This window comes from Mytilus californianus, unplaced genomic scaffold (genome assembly GCF_021869535.1).
Source record: "Mytilus californianus isolate M0D057914Y unplaced genomic scaffold, xbMytCali1.0.p SCAF_11, whole genome shotgun sequence".
Classification (NCBI taxonomy): domain Eukaryota; kingdom Metazoa; phylum Mollusca; class Bivalvia; order Mytilida; family Mytilidae; genus Mytilus; species Mytilus californianus.
This window is the reverse complement of record NW_026262593.1, coordinates 2370127-2393718: the sequence shown is the minus strand read 5'-3', so window position 1 is coordinate 2393718 and position 23592 is coordinate 2370127. Positions and strand designations below refer to the sequence as shown.

General features: G+C 33.1%; 2 protein-coding genes across 12 annotated transcripts in view; both read right to left on the bottom strand.

Annotated features, from left to right (window-relative positions):
- The window catches only part of LOC127719355 (rap1 GTPase-activating protein 1-like), a 145316-nt gene that overhangs the window by 89177 nt on the left and 32547 nt on the right, over positions 1-23592 (bottom strand). Inside the window, exon 1 of one of the 11 annotated variants that reach the window (XM_052225441.1) lies at positions 16193-16600. The exons of the other annotated variants lie outside the window; for them this stretch is intronic. Coding sequence (XP_052081401.1) covers positions 16193-16233 — 41 coding nt within the window. The 5' untranslated portion in view covers positions 16234-16600. Of the gene's footprint in view, positions 1-16192; positions 16601-23592 lie in introns of those variants that run through there. 11 annotated transcript variants of the gene reach the window in all.
- Positions 13089-15976, bottom strand: LOC127719357 (uncharacterized). Its single transcript, XM_052225458.1, has 2 exons — positions 14512-15976; positions 13089-13718 (listed from the first exon to the last, which is right to left on the bottom strand). Exons 1-2 carry the CDS (start codon positions 15653-15655, stop codon positions 13600-13602), a joined length of 1263 nt encoding a protein of 420 aa, XP_052081418.1. The 5' UTR covers positions 15656-15976; the 3' UTR covers positions 13089-13599.

The following is a 23592-nucleotide window of genomic DNA, read 5'->3' as shown; positions in this document are numbered from 1 at the left end:
TAGAAGACAGACCTAACGAAGATCTCTAATGCTGTACAGAATAATTCATAGAAGACTGACCTAACGAAGATCTCTAATGCTGTACAGAATAATTTATAGAAGATAGACCTAACGAAGATCTCTAATGCTGTACAGAATAATTTATAGAAGATAGACCTAATGAAGATCTATCAGTTCTATGGCTTTATCCTTTATCATAATCAAATTTTATCACCCTTTTATTAATTGAATCATATGATATTTAGCTGTAAACAAGGTGATAATACAGAATAAAACATTGATTGGAAATCTGAATGCTTAAGAGTTTTATCAGTTGTACAAGTAATAAAGTGATATTCAAACTCACATTGAAGTTCAAAATGAACTGACAACGGCATGGTAAAAAACGACCAATGACCAACAACAGTCTATAAAACACAACATAGAAAACTAAACACTGAGCAACACAAACAACAACAAAAACTTTTAGGTGATCTCAGGTAAATAAGTTTGTTTTTTTTATTAATCTCTTTTGTAATATAATGTATTTAGAGAAATAATTTCCATATACATGTACTACATTTAAAGATCCAGAATAAATTAATTAAATTTCTGACTAAAAAACCAATAATTTGAGTTAAATTTCATTTATAAAGATTAATTGATCAACTGGCTAGAAGACCTGCCTTTCCAGCTTTTATATATATAAGCACACAGCCTTTTTATATCTGATCAAATTGCCAAGCAGGTTATCAAAATTTACAATAAAATCCCTGATTGATTGATTGATTAGTGACACCAGCATCAAATTCCTTAAACCCACCCAACCCCGTCCCCCTTTTTCCTCCAAATTGAGGAGATGTTAAAAAGTTAACAGTAAGACCTGACACCAACATCAAATTCCTTAACCCCTGCCCCCTCTTTCCTCCAAATTGAGGAGATGTTTAAGAGTTAACAGTAAGACCTGACACCAACATCAAATTCCTTAACCCCTGAGCCCCCCTTTTCCTCCAAATTAAGGAGATGTTTAGGAGTTAACAGTAAGACCTGACACCAACATCAAATATTTTAACCCCTGAGCCCACCCCCCCTTTTTCCTCCCACATTAAAAAAATACCTAAAATTCTAAATGACAAAGGCTGACGGGACTATTTAAAAGCTATTACATTACATATATACTAAATAGATGGCATTTCTCTTTTCCTTAAGTTTGTATTGTATGTCCAATTTAAAAGCTATTTCATTACATATATACTAAATATGATGGCATTTCTCTTTTCCTTATGTTTGTATTGTATGCCCAATTTAAAAGCTATTTCATAACATATATACTAATTATGATGGCATTTCTCTTTTCCTTAAGTTTGTATTGTATGTCCAATTTAAAAGCTATTTCATTACATATATACTAATTATGATGGCATTTCTCTTTTCCTTAAGTTTGTATTGTATGTCCAATTTAAAAGCTATTTCATTACATATATACTAAATATGATGGCATTTCTCTTTTCCTTATGTTTGTATTGTATGCCCAATTTAAAAGCTATAACATTACATATATACTAATTATGATGGCATTTCTCTTTTCCTTATGTTTTTATTGTATGCCCAATTTAAAAAGCTATTTCATTACATATATACCAAATATGATGGCATCGTCTTTTCCTTATGTTTGTATTGTATGCCCAATTTAAAGCTATTTCATTACATATATACTAAATATGATGGCATTTCTCTTTTCCTTATGTTTGTATTTTATGTCCAATTTAAAAGCTATTTCATTACATATATACTAAATATGATGGCATTTCTCTTTTCCTTATGTTTGTATTGTATGTCCAATTTAAAAGCTATTTCATTACATATATATACTAAATACGATGGCATTTCTCTTTTCTGTATGTTTGTATTGTATGCCCAAGTTTAAGTTTATATTCTACACTTAAGGTGGTACCTAACACTACAGGGAGATAACTCTGTAAAAATCAGCTAAACGTTTTAATTACGTTGTTTTGTTAAGGAAATATTAAACTTCTCAATGATCAAAATTAGTGTTTGTCAAACTGCTATATAACCAATGAAATTTTTCTGATAAAGTGGTTGGTTCAAATTTTTTGAAATTTTTATATTTTTGTCAAAGGGTCAAAGTAAACATTTTGTCAAAATTTTATGAAAATTAAACAAGCCAAATTAATATTAGTCAAGGTGTTGGGTACCACCTTAATATCTAATTCTATGATGAATGAAGAAGTTGGAGGCATAAGGAGCTGCCAAAGTTGACCTCACTATGGCACCAACTTGTAACAACTTAATTAAGCATTATAACCTCAGGCATGGTAAGTTATTTATTTGTAACTATAATGGCCATCAGCTGTTGTCTATTTATAATAGGTAGATGATTTTTTCATCTTTAACTAATTGAGATAACTAATTGTGAAGTCCATCACTCCATTTGTCCATCAGACTCCCACCGATCTGTAAGAGTCTGTAAATCATGTTCTCTTTGTACACAGGATATCATATAAAAAATATCTGTAATTAGATCAGTTTTCAACGACTTCAGTCATTTGTATTAATTTTAATAACATAACACGGAAAATTTCAGCAAACGTACAATATTAAACAGCATTCTAAAAAATAATATTTTATTTCTTAAGGAATCCCCTCTCATGAAACCATAGTCCAAAAAATTTATAATGACGTCTTGAAAGGTCGCAGGTAGGCGTCACAGCACAAAATTAAAATAGTCTTTCAAGACGTCATAATTATTTTGACTAATGAAACCAGAAATCATCAATAGAACTCATTACATCAGTTTATTCATAAATAGGTTTATTTTTCCATTTTACTATTTTGTATCAGCAACTCCTTAACCTATGTCTGGATTTCAACGGAACTTTAAACTAAGAGGCTGTCAAAAAGACAGCAAACTAGGCTTTATTCCGGTTCTCTGAAACATCCCTAGTACCCGATTGAATAGTTATCCTCCTATTCTATTTCTTGATGCATACTGTGACCCATTGTTTGATTGATTGTTGGTTGCTTAACCTCCAGTGGTAAATATTTCATGCATGTTCAGGACGATTGTTCATTAATGACCCTCCTCCCAGTAAGTATTTAAAAAAACAAACAAACAGGAAATGATGAGTGATGAATTTGAAAATGCATGGTGGGGGCAACCTTAAAGCATATCTGTACAGAGAGGGGGTATAATTATTTTAGGGTTTCCTATAGCTTCACACCAGTAGCCAGTGGCGGATCCAGAAATTTTCATAAGGGGGCCCACTGACTGCTTAAGAGGGGGCCCGCTCCAGTAATGCTTCAGTGATTCCCTTAATAATCAACCAAATTTTTCCCACAAAAGGGGGGGGGGGGGCCTGGGCCCCCTGGAAAACCCTCAAAATCCGCCTCTGGTAGCTGTGCTATATAAATATGGAACCCATACGGGTAGCTGTGATGTATAAATATGAAACCCATACGGGTAGCTGTGATGTATAAATATGAATTAAACACATACCGGTAGCTGTGATGTATAAATATGAAACACATACTGGTAGTTGTGCTGTACATTTCAAAGAATGCAGAATGTAAGTTTCAGAGAAATAATTTAAATAGTTTCTAAATCAGTCTACGCTAGTAAATTTGAACTGAGCTAGATTTAAAAATAAAATGCTTCGCTGGGTGCAGCTTGATACGACCACAGAGGTTGAACCCTGATCAGTTGGGGCAAGTATGGACACAACATTCAAGCTTGATACAGCTCTGAATTTGGATTGTGATTAAATATTTGACACAGCATAGGTTTCTGACACAAAAAGAATGTGGTCTAAGAACTTGAATTTTTTTAATTTACCTATTATGGTTCAATGTCCAAAATCAAAATACATGGTTAGATTCAGCATATCAAAGAACCCCATATATTCAATTTTTGTTGAAATCAAACAAAGTTTAATTTTGGACCCCAATTTGGACCAACTTGAAAACTGGGCCAAAAATCTAAAATCTAAATACATGTTTAGATTCAGCATATCAAAGAACCCAAAGAATTCAATTTTTGTTAAAATCAAACTAAGTTTAATTTTGGACCCTTTGGACCTTAAAGTAGACCAATTTAAAAAACAGGACCCAAAATTAAAAATCTAAATACACGGTTAGATTTGGCATATCAAAGAACCCCAATAATTCAATTTTTGATGAAATCAAACGAAGTTTAATTTTGGACCCTTTTGACCTCAATATGAACCAATTTGATAGCGGGGTCCACAAATAAAAAATCTAAATACATGGTTAGATTCAGCATATTAAAGAACCCCATGTATTCAATTTTTGTTGAAACAAACAAAGTTTAATTTTGGACCCCAATTTGGACCAACTTGAAAACTGGGCAAAAAATCATAAATCTAAATACATCTTTAGATTCAGCATATCAAAGAACCCCATATATTCAATTTTTGTTAAAATCAAACAAAAGTTTAATTTTGGACCCTTTGGACCTTAATGTAGACCAATTTGAAAACTGGACCCAAAATTAAAAATCTAAATACACGGTAAGATTTGGCATAACAAATAAATAAATGTGGTCAAAGATTTTACAAATCTAATGCGCCATACTGTGCAATTTTAAAAAGATTACTTCTTGAAATTTTTCAATATTTGAAATTTGAAAAAAAAATAATATTTGAAGAATAATTCTTTTTAATTTCTGAAATCTGAAATGAGAAAAAATTGACCCCCCACAATTTCTTTTTACCCCCCCCCCCCCCTTTTTCCCCCAAAAAATTCTTTCCCTCAGGATATGGTCATAATCTCAATTCAAATTTCCAATGGAGTTTGCAACCATAATTACCCATTTAAATTTAACATAGTGCTAACTTAATCTATTTTATAATAGAATTTAAAATATAGTGTCAAATCTTTCATATGGACTTTTTTGTAAAAAAAAAAGATGCAACATTTGCAGATATTTTTACTGGTCTTCCTTTATAAATATGCATTTCTTTAAACATAATTTAAAAGCAGTGTAAAGGAAGTAACCAAAACGTTGTATTTGGATTACCTCCCTTACACTGTTTTAAATTATCTTAATTGTTCATTAATCATTACTTTATACATAATTTAAAAGCAGTGTAAGGGAGATAATTTCAATGATGTATTTGATTTATCTCCCTTACACTGCTTTAAATTATGTTTTGTACTAAAATATTTGTCCATTAACCAGGACAACCTTGTTTTTCCCCCTTTTGAGCCCCTAATTCCTGAACGGTTTGAGCCATAACCCCCCAAAGCAAATCCTAACCATCCCTTTGTGGTATGGAAACTTGTAGTATAATTTCAGAGAGATCCATACACCGTTCCACAGTTATTGTCTGGAAACTAGAAAATGCTTATTTTTTGCCCCTTTTTGGCCCCTAATTCCTTAACTGTTGGTACCATAACCCCCAAAATCAATCCCCACCTTCCTTTTGTGGTATTGAACCTTATGGTAAAATTTCAAAGAGATCCATTCACTTAAACTAAAGTTAGAGTGCGAAAACCAATGTGTCTTCGGACGACGACGACGACGACGACGCCAACGTCATACCAATATACGACTGCAAAAATTTTTTGTGGTCGTATAAAAACCATGACAATCTGCTTGAAAACTGTTTTATCAAATTTTCATAAAAATCCTTCTTAACAAAAAGAGTACAAATATAAGTTTTTTTTTTTAAGCAACTTCATATCATATATTCAACCTTCTGGGGTCATGCTGCGACCATGGTAAATATATATTACTGGTTTCAAAAATAGAAAAAATACAGAGTTACACGCCATTTACCCCCTCCCCCTTCATGGAGCTAATATATGGGTAATGCATACAAGCCCTACTCTCTTTGACATTGCCTGGGTGGGCCCACTATTTCCACACTCCAGTAGCCCTTTTCACAAAAAATCTTAAGTGTAAAATCTATCGTAAGTCTAAAATATTCCTTAACAATTCAACTAAATATTTTTATCGTAAGATTAATTTTACACTTAAGATTTTTTGTGAAAAGGGCTACTGGATTTGCAACTGATTTTAAATTACTGCTAATGTACGTGTAATATTTGCAATTTACTACCTTAGATAACAACTGAACTTACCTAACTAGACACTTGAGATCTCTGAGAGATTGTTTGAACGACATCTTATAAAATCAAATTATTTCACTTTTTCAGATTAGGAACATACCCATAAAACCACTTAATTAATTTAACACACCACAAAAAGATTAGGAAAACCACATTGTTTCATTATAAAATTAAAATTTAATCAAATCTCAATGAATGAATTAAAGTATCTATTGTTTGCCATTTTTTAATTTGTTTTAATCTAATACAACTATTTTAATCTCTTATTAAAGGATTGACATAACTTCATATTAAGATTATGTATAGTATTTTAAAGAACTGACAGCTGAGCTAGCTAGGGGTCATACAGCTGAGCTAGCTAGATGTCATACATTTGTTATATACAATTGAAGAGACCACCATTTGCATATTCTGGGGGCAGGATGATTTTTTGCTCCGTTTCACGGAAATTCATTTAGACATTTGTAAACAATTGGTTCCCTGTATTTCGTGGGCTGCGGATGCAGAATTTTCCCTTCCATTTTGTTTTATGCGCATATATCTATTTTAAGCTCTTATCAGGCTAGGATTTTCATTTTTAACACCTCCCTACCCAAATCAATTGGGTGTCCCCTTACTCAAGAAACTAAAGTTCCAAATTCCACAGGCAAATTTGGCCTTATATCAATTTGGCTATTCTATTTAGGTCCATTTTGGTCATACAGCCTAATATTTCAAGATATACATATTTATATGTCCCTGGCTTTCAAATGTTTAGATATGAGTGTGCATGATGAAGGTTACTTTCTCAGAAAAGTGCATTGGATATAAGGTGTTATTTCTGTTTACTCATGTCTTAATTACTTAATTTGTTTTTGATTGATTGGTATATGTAAATACACTGTATATACAACAGACTTGGAGTATATGTCACTGGGATAGTAACCCAACAACATATGTGGGGTAAACACCAATGAGACAGCAACCAATCAACAGACGTGGGGTATACATCAATTAGACAATAACCCAACAACAGATATGGCGATACATCAATGGAACAACAACCAAATTACAGATTTTGGGATATACGTCAATGGGACAGCAATCCATCAACAGTTGTAGGGTGAAGGTCAATGAGACACAAAACAAACAACATCAATGGGACAGCTACACAAAGACAGATGTGGGATAAACATCAATGGGATAACAACCCAAATTACAGATGTGTGATATACACCAAATGGACAGCAACACAATGACATATTCAAAATATATAGCAATAAGACAGCAACCCAACAACAGATGTAGGTTATACATAAATAAGACAGCAATCAATAACAGACATTAGGTATATATCAATGGGACTGCAACATATCGACAGATATGGGTTATATATCAATGAAACAGCAACCAAACAACAGATGTGGGGTAAATATCAATGGGACAACAACTCAACAACAGTATACATCAATGAGACCAAAAAACAGATGAGGGTAATACATCAATGAGGCAGCAACAAAACGATGGATTTGGGCCAATTGTTTCAATCAGACGGCAACCCTGAAGAACAGGAAATGTGTGGTATAATATACCAATAAGACAGCAACCAAACAACAGTACATGTGGGGTATCTACCTATGAGACAGCAACCCCAGGACAAGAGATTTGGATGATTATGTCAATGAGACAACAACCCAAGGACAAGAGATGTGGATTATTATGTCAATGAGACAGCAACCCAAAGACAAGAGTTGTGGATAATTATGCCAATGAGACAGCAACCCAAGGACACGAGATGTGGATAATTATGTCAATGAGACAGCAACCCAAGGACATGAGATGTGGATAATTATGCCAATGAGACAGCAACCCAAAGACAACAGTTGTGGATAATTATGTCAATGAGACAGCAACCCAAGGACATGAGATGTGGATAATTATGTCAATGAGACAGCAACCCAAGGACATGAGATGTGGATAATTATGTCAATGAGACAGCAACCCAAGGACATGAGATGTGGATAATTATGTCAATGAGACAGCAACCCAAGGACTAGAGTTGTGGATAATTATGTCAAAGAAACAGCAACCCAAGGACAAGAGATTTGGATGATTATGTCAATGAGACAACAACCCAAGGACAAGAGATGTGGATTATTATGTCAATGAGACAGCAACCCAAAGACAAGAGTTGTGGATAATTATGCCAATGAGACAGCAACCCAAGGACACGAGATGTGGATAATTATGTCAATGAGACAGCAACCCAAGGACATGAGATGTGGATAATTATGCCAATGAGACAGCAACCCAAAGACAACAGTTGTGGATAATTATGTCAATGAGACAGCAACCCAAGGAAATGAGATGTGGATAATTATGTCAATGAGACAGCAACCCAAGGACATGAGATGTGGATAATTATGTCAATGAGACAGCAACCCAAGGACATGAGATGTGGATAATTATGTCAATGAGACAGCAACCCAAGGACTAGAGTTGTGGATAATTATGTCAAAGAAACAGCAACCCAAGGACATGAGATGTGGATAATTATGTCAATGAGACAGCAACCCAAGGACAAGAGTTGTGGATAATCAGGATAATGAGACAGCAACCCAAAGACAAGAGTTGTGGATAATTATGTCATCAATGAGACACCAACCCAAGGACATGAGATGTGGATAATTTTTCAATGAGACAGCAACCCAAGGACATGAGATGTGGATAATTATGTCAATGAGACAGCAACCCAAGGACTAGAGGTGTGGATAATTATGTCAATGAGACAGCAACCCAAGGACAAGAGATGTGGATAATTATGTCAATGAGACAGCAACCTAAGGACTAGAGATGCGGATAATTATGTCAAAGAGAGAGCAATCCAAGGACATGAGATGTGGATAATTATGTCAATGAGACAGCAACCCAAGGACAAGACTTGTGGATAACTATGTCAATGAGACAACAACACAAAAATAGGAGATGTGGATAATCATGTCAATGAGACAGCAACCCAACAACACATATAACCAGTAGACATCTAGAGGGCAACATTCAGTCTATATTTGATACTCAGTAATATTACAGAATCAAAAGACAAAATAAATGAAAAGAACTTGAATAAGAATAAAATACTTTGCTGAGCGCAGCCTGGTACGATTGCAGAGGTCGAATCCTGAACAGTTGGGGCAAGTTTGGACACAATATTCAAGCTTGATACTGTCTGAATTTGGATTGTGATCAAATTTTTGACATAATATAGGTTTCTGACACAAAATAAATGTCAAAGATCTTAAAAATTTGAAATGGGACATTTAATTTACCTAGAATGGTCTGATATCCAAAATCTAACAACATGGTTAGATTCAGCATATAAAAAAATACCAAAAATTAATTTTAGTTGAAATTAAACAAAGTTTAATTTTAGACCCTTCAAACCTTAATATGGACTAATTTGAAAACAGAGCCCAAAATAAAAAATCTAAATGCACAATAAGATTCAGCATATCATACAGCCACAATAATTCAACTTTTGATGAAATCAAACAAAGTTTAATTTTGGACCCTTTTGACCTCAATGTTGACCAATTTAAAAATGGGGCCCAATATCCAAAAAATTAATACAAGGTTAAGAACCCCCAAAAATTAAAGACTTTAAATTAATCCCATTGAGATTGGTTAAAAGATTTGTATTTATTTTCAATTGAAGATTTCTTGCTATTGCGCTATACTGTGCAATTGAAGATTTCTTGCTATTGCCCAATGCTGTACAATCATTTGAAATTTCAAAAATTTTGAAGAAAAAAATATGAACCCCCCAAAAAATTGGAAAAAAAAAAATCCCCCCAAACTTTATAACCACCTCCCCCTTGGAGTAATTACCCCCAAATAAATCCCAGCCTTCTCTTTATGGTATGGAACCTTGTAGTACAATTTTAGAGAGATCAATATACTTTACAAAAGTTACTGTCTGGAAACTAGAAAAAACGCTTGTTTTTGGCCCCTTTTTTGCCCCTAATTCCTAAACCATTGGGGCAGTTACCCCCAAACTTAATCCCAGCCTTCCCTTTGTGATATGGAACCTTGTGGTACAATTTCTGAGAGATCAATACACTAACACACAAGTTCCATAACCCCCAAAATTAAACCCAACCTTCCTTTTGTGGTATTGAACCTTCTGGTAAAATTTCTTAGAGATCCATTCACTTAAACAAAAGTTATTGGCGGGAAACCAAATGTGTCTTCGAACGACGCCGACGACAACACCATAGTATTATACAACGCAAAAATTTTTTTACTGTCGTATAAAAAGCCATATAGCAATGAGACAGAAACCAGATAATAAAAGCACTAACTAGATATCATTGAGATGGGAGCGATCTCTGTGGGCCCCGCTGTGAATAATGTGTGGTAAAAAATTTGTATCTTTATCATTGGACATGGGGTTGTCAAATGAAACCAAAGTTTTTGACCTTGACCTTTGACCTAGGAAGTTGTACATAAATTATGACACACCCTCTGGTGTTGGTTTATATACATATCAAGTATAAACTTTGAAATCATACGGGTTCTCAAGATATAGAGCGGACACGATCTTTACCATAGGACATGGGGTTGTCAACTAAAACCAGTTTTTGACCTTGACCTTTGACCTAGGAAGTTGTACATACATTATGATATCAAGTATAAACTTTGAAATCATAACGGTTCTCAAGATATAGAGCAGACATGATCTTTACCATAGGACATGGGGTTGTCAACTAAAACCAAAGTTTTTGACCTCGACCTTTAATCTAGGAAGTTGAACATACATTATGACACACCCTCTGGTGTTGGTTAATATACATGTCAAGTATAAACTTTGAAATCATAACGGTTCTCTAGATATAGAGCGGACACGATTTGTTACGGATGGACGGACGGACAGACTGATCACTATAGGCCAGCCGCCATTCGGCGGGGCCCTAATAAATGGACCTCTTGTCCTACAGAAAATAAATATGTAGTAAAACTTTGTGTCTTTAAAAAATAGATATTTTAACATTGATTTTTCGTTTTAATTTCATGGTCACAAGAAGAATATTAACGGAAACACATAATAAGAGGTTACATTTTTAAACATCAACATGATAAATTCTTATTACAAAATAGTGTAAATTTGTCCTTAGAAATCTACCGAGATATAACAGAATTGCTATCTGATGTATATAATGGGAGATAACTCAATATATAAACAAAAGTCTGTTGTAGTCCATAGAAAACTTTAATAATTTTAAATACCTCATTTGAATGCAGTTAAATCCTTTAATAATATACCCCGTTCAATTAAACCTTTATCAAGATATTTGTACAATTTTCCTGACATTGTTTAAAAGTCAAGGACAAATTGTATACAAGAGATCAATTATGTTAAAATACTGATCCCAATTTTCCATTCACAAATTTAATAACTAGGTAAGCGATTTCCTAAATGAATATTTTCAGAAACCTGCCTGAATCAACTCTTAGACTTGCAAACCTTACTGTTTTTACACTTAATACTGTCTCTGTAATTTTCCTATCTAATTTCTAGATAAAACAATAATCCACCAGAGTTGTAAGCAATTATAGGTCACCATACTGCCTTCAACAAAGAGCAAACCCATACTGTATAGTCAGCTACAACTGCCTCCAACAATGAACAAAACCCATACTGTATAATCAGCTAAGTTACTGCCTTCAACAATGAACAAAACGGTTAACCCATACTGTATAGTCAGCTACAACTGCCTTCAACAATGATCAAAACCCATACTGTATAATCAGCTAAGTTACTGCCTTCAACAATGAACAAAACGGTAAACCCATACTGTATAGTCAGCTACAACTGCCTTCAACAATGAACAAAACCCATACTGTTTTAAGTCGGCAATTAAAATGCCCATCAGTTATTATAAACCTATATTTTTTTTTAATTTTTTTTTTTCTGTGAATTCCTGGATAAGCCTTGTACACACTGTTTCTATCATACCACAATCAAGTGCAAAGTTTGTCAAACAGTCATATGATACTAAATAACACGTTATTGCTCTTTTAAGTCATTCATTTGACGATTATTTATTTGTCTTTTAAATATTTCTCTGAAAGTTAAACATTAAACATCACTTTCAGTGTCAATATAATCACATTGTTCTTGATGAACACTTGGGTTATTTTTGTTGTTGGATTACTGTCCCATTGAAGAACATAGCCAACATCTCCTTTATTTATACAACATTTAAGCTTAAAATAGCTCTGAATTTGGATTGTGATTGAATATTTGACAAAGCATAGGTTTGTGACGCAAAATGAATGTGGTCAAAGAACTGAAAAATTTGAAATTGGACATTTACCTATTATGGTCCAATATCCAAAATCTAAGTACATTGTTAGAATCAGCATATCAAAGAACCCCAAGAATTCAATTTTTGATGAAATACTTATTTATTACATTTATGTTCAAAGGGAAATAACTCAAAATAAACAAGAGACCAAATGACATCGAAACTAATTATTAATTTCTGTTCAAAGGGAAATATCTCAAATTCATATAATAAAAATCAATTTTGCTACTGAAAGGTCTACAACTCAACAACCAGAAAAGCTAAAATCGTGAAAATTGAACTTGACCTTCATTTAGTCACAGAAAACAACATATCTAAATTTGAAAAGATTTCGTCAAAGCGTTTTCATGTTAATGAACAGACACTGTTTGGCAGCCACTCGCCCGCCTGCCGTACATCCTCAAATCAATAACCGATTTTTCTTTCAAAAATCCACTTAATTAAAGAAAGATTGAACTCCATATTCAAACCACATTAATTTTTTTCAATCAATATTGTCATCTTTCAAAAAGAAATTTCTGTCAGTATTCTACACTGTATAATATGGCTACTATTAACAAGATCTTGCAGCCTGTACTAGTTTTCAAATGTTTAGATCTCAAGACTAAATTTGAACTTGATGCTTAGGGAATGTTGGAGCATCATGAATTAGTCTTAGCATTGAAAATATAATTTAATGTTTCAAAAATGATAATACAAAAACAATTATTGAAGGCATTGAAATCTGTATAGATCGTCTATCATCTACAATGTATTGTCTTGGTAAAATTAGAATATATATGTTTAAAACATAATTTACTACTCTTCCAATAATGTTTGTTATATTATTCTAACTATTGTTTCAAAATATTCCATTGTTAGATTAATTTCTAAATCAAATTCTAGAATCATTAGAATCCAGCCTATTCAAACTCATGCTATCATTAACACATTAAATATGGATAGTTCCTTTAGACGTACAAGGGAAATCATTAGAATCCAGAACTAAGTTCAACTCATAAAGTTTGGTCTTTTTAGTTCCTTCTTCACTAACACATCCAATATAGATAGTTTCTGATGAAGACAGAGCAAGGAAAATCTTTAGAATCCAGCCTATTCAAACTCATGCTATCATTAACACATCCAATATAGATAGTTCCTGATGTAGAGAGAGCAAGGGAAGTCTTTAGAATCCAGAATAGTTTAACTCATAAAGTTTGCTCTTTGCAGTGTTTGGACTTCCATCTGCACTAACACATCCTAAATAGATAGTTCCTGATGTAGACAGAGCAAGGGAGTATGGACCTAAGATTCCCATGTCATGGAGGTTGTAGTAGGTAATACTTTGTCCTTGTTCAGTCAGTATATGCAGTAACTCATTGTTTGTATCTGTAACAACAATATTATCTGATGGTGTTGTTAGTATTCCTTGAGGTTTAAATGGTTTCTTCTTAGTGTTGACATCAGGGTGACCAGTATAAATCCCTAGAATGTCTCCTCCTGGTGATAACACTACCACTCTACCCTTGGTATCATAATCTAACCAGTCCACCACACAGATATTACCATTACTGGTACAGGTTACACATGCAGGGTAGGTCATTAAACGTTTGTTATGATTATCATGTTCATATTCCTTGAGTTGTTTTCCTTCCTGATCCAGTACCACCACTACACGTCTTCCTGTCACAGGGAATGTCTCTCCTGGAGAACTGGCTCCTATGATGACTCTGTGATCACTGGTCACATGGATACTGATTGGAATCAATGGTTTTACATCATACCTGGAATCTGTTATCTCCCCTGTCATGCCGTTGATTAGTTCGAGTTTAGTCCCATGATCTGGTAAGACAAGAATGATATTTGAATGAGTTTTTGCCATTCCATCAATCTGAGTGTTTAAACTTGTTATAACTTCAGTTTTATTCTCCCTAAGTTTGACATGTTGTAAATTAGATTTGAGAGAGCAAGGGAAGTCTTTAGAATCCAGAATAGTTTAACTCATAAAGTTTGCTCTTTGTAGTGTCTGGACTTCCATCTGCACTAAGACATCCTATATAGATAGTTCCTGATGTAGACAGAGCAAGGGAGAATGAACCTAAGATCCCCATGTCATGGAGATTGTAGTAGGTAATAATTTGTCCTTGGTCACTCAGTATATGCAATAAATGATTGTTTGTATCTGTAACAACGATATTATCTGATGGTGTTGTTAGTATTCCTAAAGGTATAAATGGTTCATCCTTAGTGTTGACATCAGGGTGACCTGTGTAAGTCCCTAGAATGTCTCCCCCTGGTGATAACACTACCACTCTACCTTTACTATCATAATCTAACCAGTCCACCACACAGATATTACCATTACTGGTACAGGTTACACATGCAGGGTAGGTCATTAAACGTTTGTTATGATTATCATGTTCATATTCCTTTAGTTGTTTTCCTTCCTGATCCATCACCACCACTACACGTCTTCCTGTCACAGGGAATGCCTTACCTCCAGACCAGGCTCCTATGATGACTCTGTGATCACTGGTGACATGGATACTGGTTGGTATCAATGGTTTTACATCATACCTGGAATCTGTCATCTCCCCTGTCATGGTGTTGATTAATTGGAGTTTAGTCTCACCTGTTGTTGTAACAAGAATGTTATTTGAATGAGTTTGTGCTATTCCGTAAATCTTAGTGTTTAAACTTCTTATTACTACAGTTCTATTCTCCCTAAGTTTGACATGTTTTATCTTTGATCTGAGATTATCTGCCATCCACATAGAACCATCAGAACATACGGCTATATCGTGAATAGAGATAAGATCTGCTGTATATTCTTTGGATATTTCTAACTTAATTTCACTTTTCTGTTTTGTCTTCATTTCTACTTTTCCTTTATTATAGTCTTCTTCTTCAATTAACTCATGTCCATTATGTACTTTAGTGATACACTTTGGACAGATAAACTTATTACAAGTATTACAGTATAGACAGCAAGCCTGCTGAGAATGATCGTCACACTTTACATCACTGAATATAATTGTGTCCTTCGACACCTCTTGTTTTCCTATGTCATTTATGTTCAATATTTTATGGTCCTTTGCAATCTTTAGATGGACCCCATCCTTGCATTTGTCACACATGAGCGAGTCACATGTGATACATTTCCATTGAATCTTATTTCCACCTTCACATAACTGACATCCAACTGGAATTTGACCTTTTTGTATTGAACTTGCAAACGCCATTTCAAGATTTAAAGATGTCTGACTTTATAACTTCCTTGTACCCTTGTCTCTATATTTATATCAATATCTATTTATATCTACTGTTTTGACATGTGTACAGCTCTAAGATGACCTCATCATAGTTATTTAAATTTTTTTATTTAGGGTAAATACACACTGTCAGATCTTTTTAAGATTGAATATGAAAATTTTCTTCAGAGAATAATATATTAATGAAAAATGGTACCCCATGCAAAGATCTGTGATGTAATGAATTCTGGTCATTATCAGGGGAAGCCAAGGGTAGTCATACCAAATCATCAACCATGGTCAGCCATGGCCACATCTTCCACAGGTGGGGGGGGGGGGGGGGGGAAGTCATACATTTATGGTTTTGATGTTTTTATATTTCCTGCTACTACCCTGGGTAATCTGTGAATCAATATAAATAACTAGAATATTTTAATATAAGCCTACCTATTTTTATGTTTTATATAAGCCTAAATGTTTTTATGTTCAATATAAGCATACCTGTTTTTATGTTTAATATAAGCCTACCTTTTTTTATGTTTAATTTTCCCTGATATTCCAGCTGCCATAATGGTTAATAAATAAATAACAAGTTCCCTACATTCACTCTCAACAATGTAACATTTCCCATAATTATCACACAATTTCCAAAAAAAAATAAATTCAAACAATCAAAAGCAATGAACACAGATGAAATCCATCACAAGTTAATAAAGCTATCTTGTCCCTAGCTATGGTAAATTCATTACATAGTAATGGTTTATTATAAATGAACTTGAAAGCACTCTACCATTCCACTGCTATTTTATCTGATTTCTATTTCACTTTTATTTACCTATTATTTTGGCAGAATGTGTATACATCAAAGTAAAAAGTCAACAAGATTAGCTATAAGTTGATTTACCTGTGCCAGAATATTATAAAGACCCCCCCCCCTTTTCAACACATGATTTAACTTAGGTGAGAAATCACTAATATATCCAAGTGACTAATTGATTTTAGTTAAATGAAGATGTAACTTTTAATCCATTTCTATACATTATAACATTTTAATACAAAGTATGTTAACTAAGTATTTAAAAGTCAATAAAATTATTATCTGTAATAAAATATTGACAATGTGATTTATAAACATAAAGATCAAAGGGAATGTGTATACAGGTATATTTACTGGTATGGCAATATCACCCCCATATGACAAACAATCATAATTCAACAGATTTAAATATTAAATAAAACTCAATAAATATTAAAAGTTTGAAAGGTTGATTGATTGATTGGTGTTAAATGCCACTTTCAGCTACTACTGGATATTTCGTGGCAGTCAGTTTTTATTATACGCCCGTTTATGGGTCGTATTATGGTATACCATTGTCCATCCGTCCGTCGTCAACATGTCGGAAATTAACTCAAAAAAGCTTTAACCAATACGCATGAAACTTTGGTGAATTGTTTATATCTATTGACGTGAGCTCCCTTTCGTTTTTTATAAATTTCAGATTTACCGTTTCTGAGTTTTGGGGTTTTATTCATTAACTAGAGGCTCTCAAGAGCCTGTGTCGCTCACCTGATTCTACTTTGGTTTTGGAAATCATGTTAAAATAGATTAAAATCATAACAGATACCCTAATAATGAGTGAGGCCAAATTTGGTTTAATATTGGCCCTATAATTTAATAAAAAAATCCTGGTGGCCATCTTGAACAGTAAATCAGCAACAAAGTAGCAACACTTCATCAGCACCTCATAAGAAACATTTATGCCATGTTTGGTTTCATAATATTCAGTGCACTTCTAGAAGAAGCATTTGTATGTATTTCCAATAGGGTCTTATGTTAAAGGAACTCCCCCCACTGGCGGCCATCGTGGATGAAAGATCAGCTTCAAAGTAACAACATTTAGTCAGCACCTCATAAGGAACATTCATGCCATGTTTGGTTTCAATCCATTCAGTGGTTCTCTAAAAGAAGACATTTGTATGTATTGTCCATAGGGTCCTTTGTTAAACATTGTACCCAGCTGGTGGCCATCTTGGATGATGGATCGGCTTCAAAGTAACAAAACTTGGTCAGCACTTCATAAGGAACATTTCATGCCATGTTTGGTTTCATTCCATTCAGTGGTTCTCTAAAAGAAGACATTCATCGTATTTCCCATAGGGTCCTATGTTAAACTAAGTCCCCCGCTGGCGGCCATCTTGGATGATGGATCGGCTTCAAAGTAACAACACTTGGTCAGCACCTCAAAAGGAACATTCATGCCATCTTTGGTTTCATTCCATTTAGTGGTTCTTTAAAAGAAGGCATTTGTATGTATTTCCCATAGGGTCCTATGTTAAACTAAGTCCCCCACTGGCGGCCATCTTGGATGATGTATCGGCTTCAAAGTAACAACACTTGGTCAGCACCTCATAAGGAACATTCATGCCATGTTTGGTTTCATTCCATTCAGTGGTTCTCTAAAAGAAGACATTTGTAAATATTTCCCATATGGTCCTATGTTAAACTAAGTCCCCCCAGGCGGCCATCTTGGATTATGGATCGGGTTCAAAGTAACAACACTTGGTCAGCACCTCATAAGGAACATGCATGCCATGTTTGGTTTCATTCCATTCAGTGGTTCTCTAAAAGAAAACATTTGTAAATATTTCCCATAGGGTCCTATGTCAAACTAAGTCCCCCCAGGCGGCCATCTTGGATTATGGATCAGGTTCAAAGTAACAACACTTGGTCAGCACCTCATAAGGAACATGCATGCCATGTTTGGTTTCATTGCATTCAGTGGTTCTCTAAAAGAAGACATTTGTATGTATTTCCCATAGGGTCCTATGTTAAAATAAGGCCCCCGCTGGCGGCCATCTTGGATGATGGATTGGCTTCAAAGTAACAACACTCGGTCAGCACCTCATAAGGAACATTCATGCCATGTTTGGTTTCATTCCATTCAGTGGTTCTCTAGAAGAAGTTCAAAATGTAAAAAGTTAACGACGACAACGACGACGGACGATGGACGCCAAGTGATGAGAAAAGCTCACTTGGCCCTTCGGGCCAGGTGAGCTAAAAAAGGGGGAATTTTCCAGTTTTCCGACAATAACTCAAGAATGCTTTCACCAACTTGCAAGGGATTTTGACGAATTGTTTATACCTATTGACATGATCTCCCTTTCGATTTTTATAAATTTTAGATTTTACGTTTCCGAGTTACAGAGTTTTATTCATAAAAAAAGGGGGATTTTCCAGTTTTCGGACAATAACTAAAAAATGCTTTCAGCAGTTCTCATGAAACTTTGGTGAATTGTTTATATCTGTTGATGTAAGCTCCCTTTTGAATTTTATAAATTTTAAATCTTACATTTCTGAGTTATGGGGTTTTACGAGCTTTGCTCATTGTTGAAGGCCGTACGGTGACCTATAGTTGTTAATTTCTGTATCATTTGGTCTTTTGTGGAGAGTTGTCTCATTATAGCTATTGATGTAATCTCCCTATTGATTTTCATAAATTTCAAATATGACATTGAGAAGAAATTTAACTTTATTTGTTTATAGTCTGACAACAGATTTACTAAGTATTGCACAACAGCAAGAAATCTTTAATTGAATATAATTTCTATTCATATAACCAATTTCAAGTTCTTTGACTACATTTATTCAGAAACCTATAATGTCAGATATTTAATTACAATCCAAATTCAGACCTGTATCAAGCTTGAATATTGTGACCATTTTTGCCCCAACTGTTCAGGGTTGGACCTCTGCGGGCGTATCCAGCTGCGTTCAGCGAAGCAGTTTATTTTAGTTTGAAAGAAGATTCATAAAAAAGAAAAGATAAGTATTAAAGACCTTTTTCTTACAAATACTTAAGCTGAATCTTTATTTTCAAGTTCCTTTCATACGAGTGACATTACAACTATGCATCATTACAAGGTCAACTTAGTAGAATTTGATACCAAAACCGTAAATTAAACTAATTATTATTTTCAACACATAAAAGTAAGTATTCAAGAACAATATTGAAAAATGCCTCTTCAAAATAATTTGAGGTTAGTAATATTTATTAATCCCAAGAAAGAATCAGAATTTCTTAACATAGTAAGACAAATCTGCATGTACAATGGGAGATAACTCTGATAAGTTTTGCAGTAGTCAAAGTTAAGACATTTAATTTTTCAGTAACTTTTTAACCAAAAAAAACATACTCATAAACAAAGTATTTTAAAAGATATATTGCAAGTTAATTTTGTTTACATGAATGAATAAAAGGAAATATGGGGTACATCAATAAGACAGCAACCTCACACAAATAACCAAAAGACATCTTAAGGGTGACATACAGTCTACAATTCACTAATTTGGTATATATATATATATATATATATACAGCTCAGATGGTTTATTGAACTTTACAGTTATTGGCTAATTGTTATATCTAACAGTCAATTTTTTGCTTTTCATGAACCTTCCAATGTCAAAGACATCTTTAAATTAAGAAAGTTCAGAACTTATTAAATGTTATCCTTGTATCCCTGTGAGGAGCATCGGAAAGAATTTTTTCAAATATCTTTATATTGTTTGAGCAGAACAGTGCAAAGCATTTAAACTATTTTCAAATACAAACCATATTTTTCACTTGATCTAAAAGTTTATTTTTCGGCTAAAAAGTTGAAAATGTTTACATGTCTTGAATATGCATGAAATATAGGCCACTGGACATGAAGCAAATAATAATCAATTAATAGTTTTTATACAAAGCCTAAAAAAACAATTATTTCATATGAATTTTTAAATATCAAATCAAATGAACTTACCATCATGTACTGAGTATTAAGTTGATTTTGTCGTTGATTCAATACACATCCTATACTTGTTAAACATCCTGTGTGATTATCTCGACAATACAGAGAGCTATTACTTATTATTTATGTAATTAACACGGAAATCTTAAACACATCAATTATTTATAGAAAATTTGACTTGTACTTAAGAGTGTGGTTCGTGCAATATAATCAGCATGAAAGCATGAAACATGTGATAGGTGTAACTTTGGTCTTGATTGATTGATTGTTGGTTGTTTAACATTAAATGTATTGGACTTCATGGAGCCTGAAATAGACTTCCCTCTATCTCAATTATGTTTTCTTTTTTTATGATGATCCATCTTATACATTTAAGTTATGAAAAAAATTAACTTCTCCCAAGAGAACCTCCTCAGTATATTGTAAATTTATTTATTTTTCGTAGATTAAAGGGAAATGTATTTGGGTGGATTAAGGGAAAATGCATTTGGGTGGATTAAAGGAAAATGTGTTTGTGTGGATTAAAGGAAAATGTATTTGCGTGGATTAAAGGAAAATGTATTTGCGTGGATTAAAGGAAAATGTATTTGCGTGGATTAAAGGAAAATGTATTTGCGTGGATTAAAGGGAAATGTATTTGCATGTTTATTTATTTTCTGACGTTTATCAATCATCTAGGAAATTAGGATTCGTAACGAACACTATATAAATAACACATATCTGAGAGGGTGATAGAGCAGATTGTTACCCCGAGAAAACATTGTCAACTGAGGCAAATCCAAGGTTGACAATGCTTTATGAGGGGTACCAATCTGCTCTATCACCCTCTCAGCTATGTGTTATTTAATTCATTATACTGAATGTCTTTTCATTATTGTCTTTTACGGTTGAATCTTACATTCCAAGTATTTTACTATGACGTCACATACATAACAACGTTAAGGGTATTCGAAAAATCAACAGAAGTAAAGCAAAATGTTTTATTTTTTTTTTTATTTTGACAATCAACGAAAAAGTTCTGTGCCAAAACGTAGAACTTAAGCATCGTTTTTAATTACTTGATGTAAATTCAATTCATTGTCATTTAGATTATCGATTTTTGATTGGTCTTCACCAGAGGGTGACATTAAAAAAAAATTGTCTCCCGCTCAGCCATGGGATAGAGTAAATTGTCTCCCTCCTATTAGCCAATTAAAATCTTGCATTTTAACGTGAAGTATAATAATAAGATTTGTGGTCCACCTAAACAAATGAAATCTTAGTAAATAAGTACCTATTGAATGATAATAAATAGCATACACACTTTTTGATTCCAAAACTTAAAGAAAATGTCAAAAGTTAACTTGTATATATCTTATATAATACTTGCATAATACTGGTATATATCTTGTATAATACCAGAGACCAAATGACATAAAAGTTAACAACTATAGTTCACTTTACGGCTTTTATTAATGAGCAAAACCTATACTGCTAAGTAAGCTATAAAAGGCTCCTAAATAACAAAAGTAAAACAATTCAGCAAGAAAACTAACAGCCTGATTTATGTACAAAACAATAAACGCAAACAAATATGATATACAGCAACAAACGACAACCACTGAATTACAGGTTCTTGTGTTGGGACAGGCACATACAGAAAGTTTTTCAGACCAAGTTAGAGGCTGTCTACTGACGACTACCCCACACACAACTATAAACCAACTAATTTTCGGGACTTAAACCAGTAGGAAAATAACACAAATATAAATGTTTGCTAATATGTAAAACTTGGATCTCAAGAAAATTAGAACGTATTGAAAATAAATCACAGAAAAGTTGACTTAGATAAACAAGAAATAGAAAATCCATGAAATTAAGTTTTAGTTAATTTCCATAAGTCAGTTAATTTTAACAAGATTTAAAAAAAACATGAATTTAGTAGGATTAGCTTCTTTTAACACTATTTATAGATTAGCTTCTTAAAGTTGAAGACTATTTATAGATAAGCTTTATCTGAGACTTACTATTTCATAGATATGTTTGTTAATAATGATAAAAAAAATAAGTATTTAAGTAGGACAGCAACCTTAAAACACATCAAAACTAGGAAAAAATATCCAGAGGGCAACATAGCAGAACTCAAGTAAATATTTTTAGACAGAGTTGCTTCCCTTTAACTGATGTCTAATTTTAATCAGATTCAAATTTCTTCATGTGTACAGTGTACTCATTATTTAGCGTTAGAATTTAATAGAAATATACTCTTTTGTAATTTAAGTGATATAGTTCCATCTTTTGTTAATATGTCTGAACAAGATAAATTTAGTTTCATTTTGAAAAATAATGATACTGACATGTGTAGCTGGAATAAGCGATATGTATGATTCGAACATTCATTTAAAGCAAACATAATGTTGTTAAGAAAAGCTTATTGTAATGGCTTGAATTAATAATATAGTATGAATAACACCTCCATGCAATGTAGATATAAAATATGTGTCTCTTATCATTGAGAAAATATGTCTCTGTATATTTGTTTTTGTTTATTTTTGTCTATTTTTTGTATTTGTATTTTGTAAATGTCAGCTGGTATCATTCCTGTATTGGAATTTACACCAATACAATCATTTGATTTGATTTGATTATTTAACTTGTAGTAATAACTATAAATAGAATCTAAGAAAGAAAAGACTGATTTCTCATGAATTTGAAGGTCATCAGTCTAATTCTTGCTCTAAAAGATTAAGTTGATGAAACTTATATATTTTCTTTAGATAGCTCTATCACATGATTTTATTGAATGTTATTCGTCTTAATCTCAAATGATTGACTTCTACATGGGACTATTATACTAGTATAATAGTCCCAGCTTCTACACAGGGAATTTTTTTCACGTGAATTTCACCTCAAACGAGCTTACCCGTGAAACTCACATGAATTTAACATAAAAATCACATGATTTTTTGTCACATGATATTCACATGAATTTTCAAAATAAAGTTATTCAAATAATATCTAAATTTCAAAATTTAATTTAAACCATGAAAAATACCATTTTTTTTGTAAATTTCACATGTGAAATTCAGGTGAGCAAATTTTGCCTGTGTAGCTCCTAAATGAATTAATCAATTGGAGTTTGGACTAATAATTTAAAA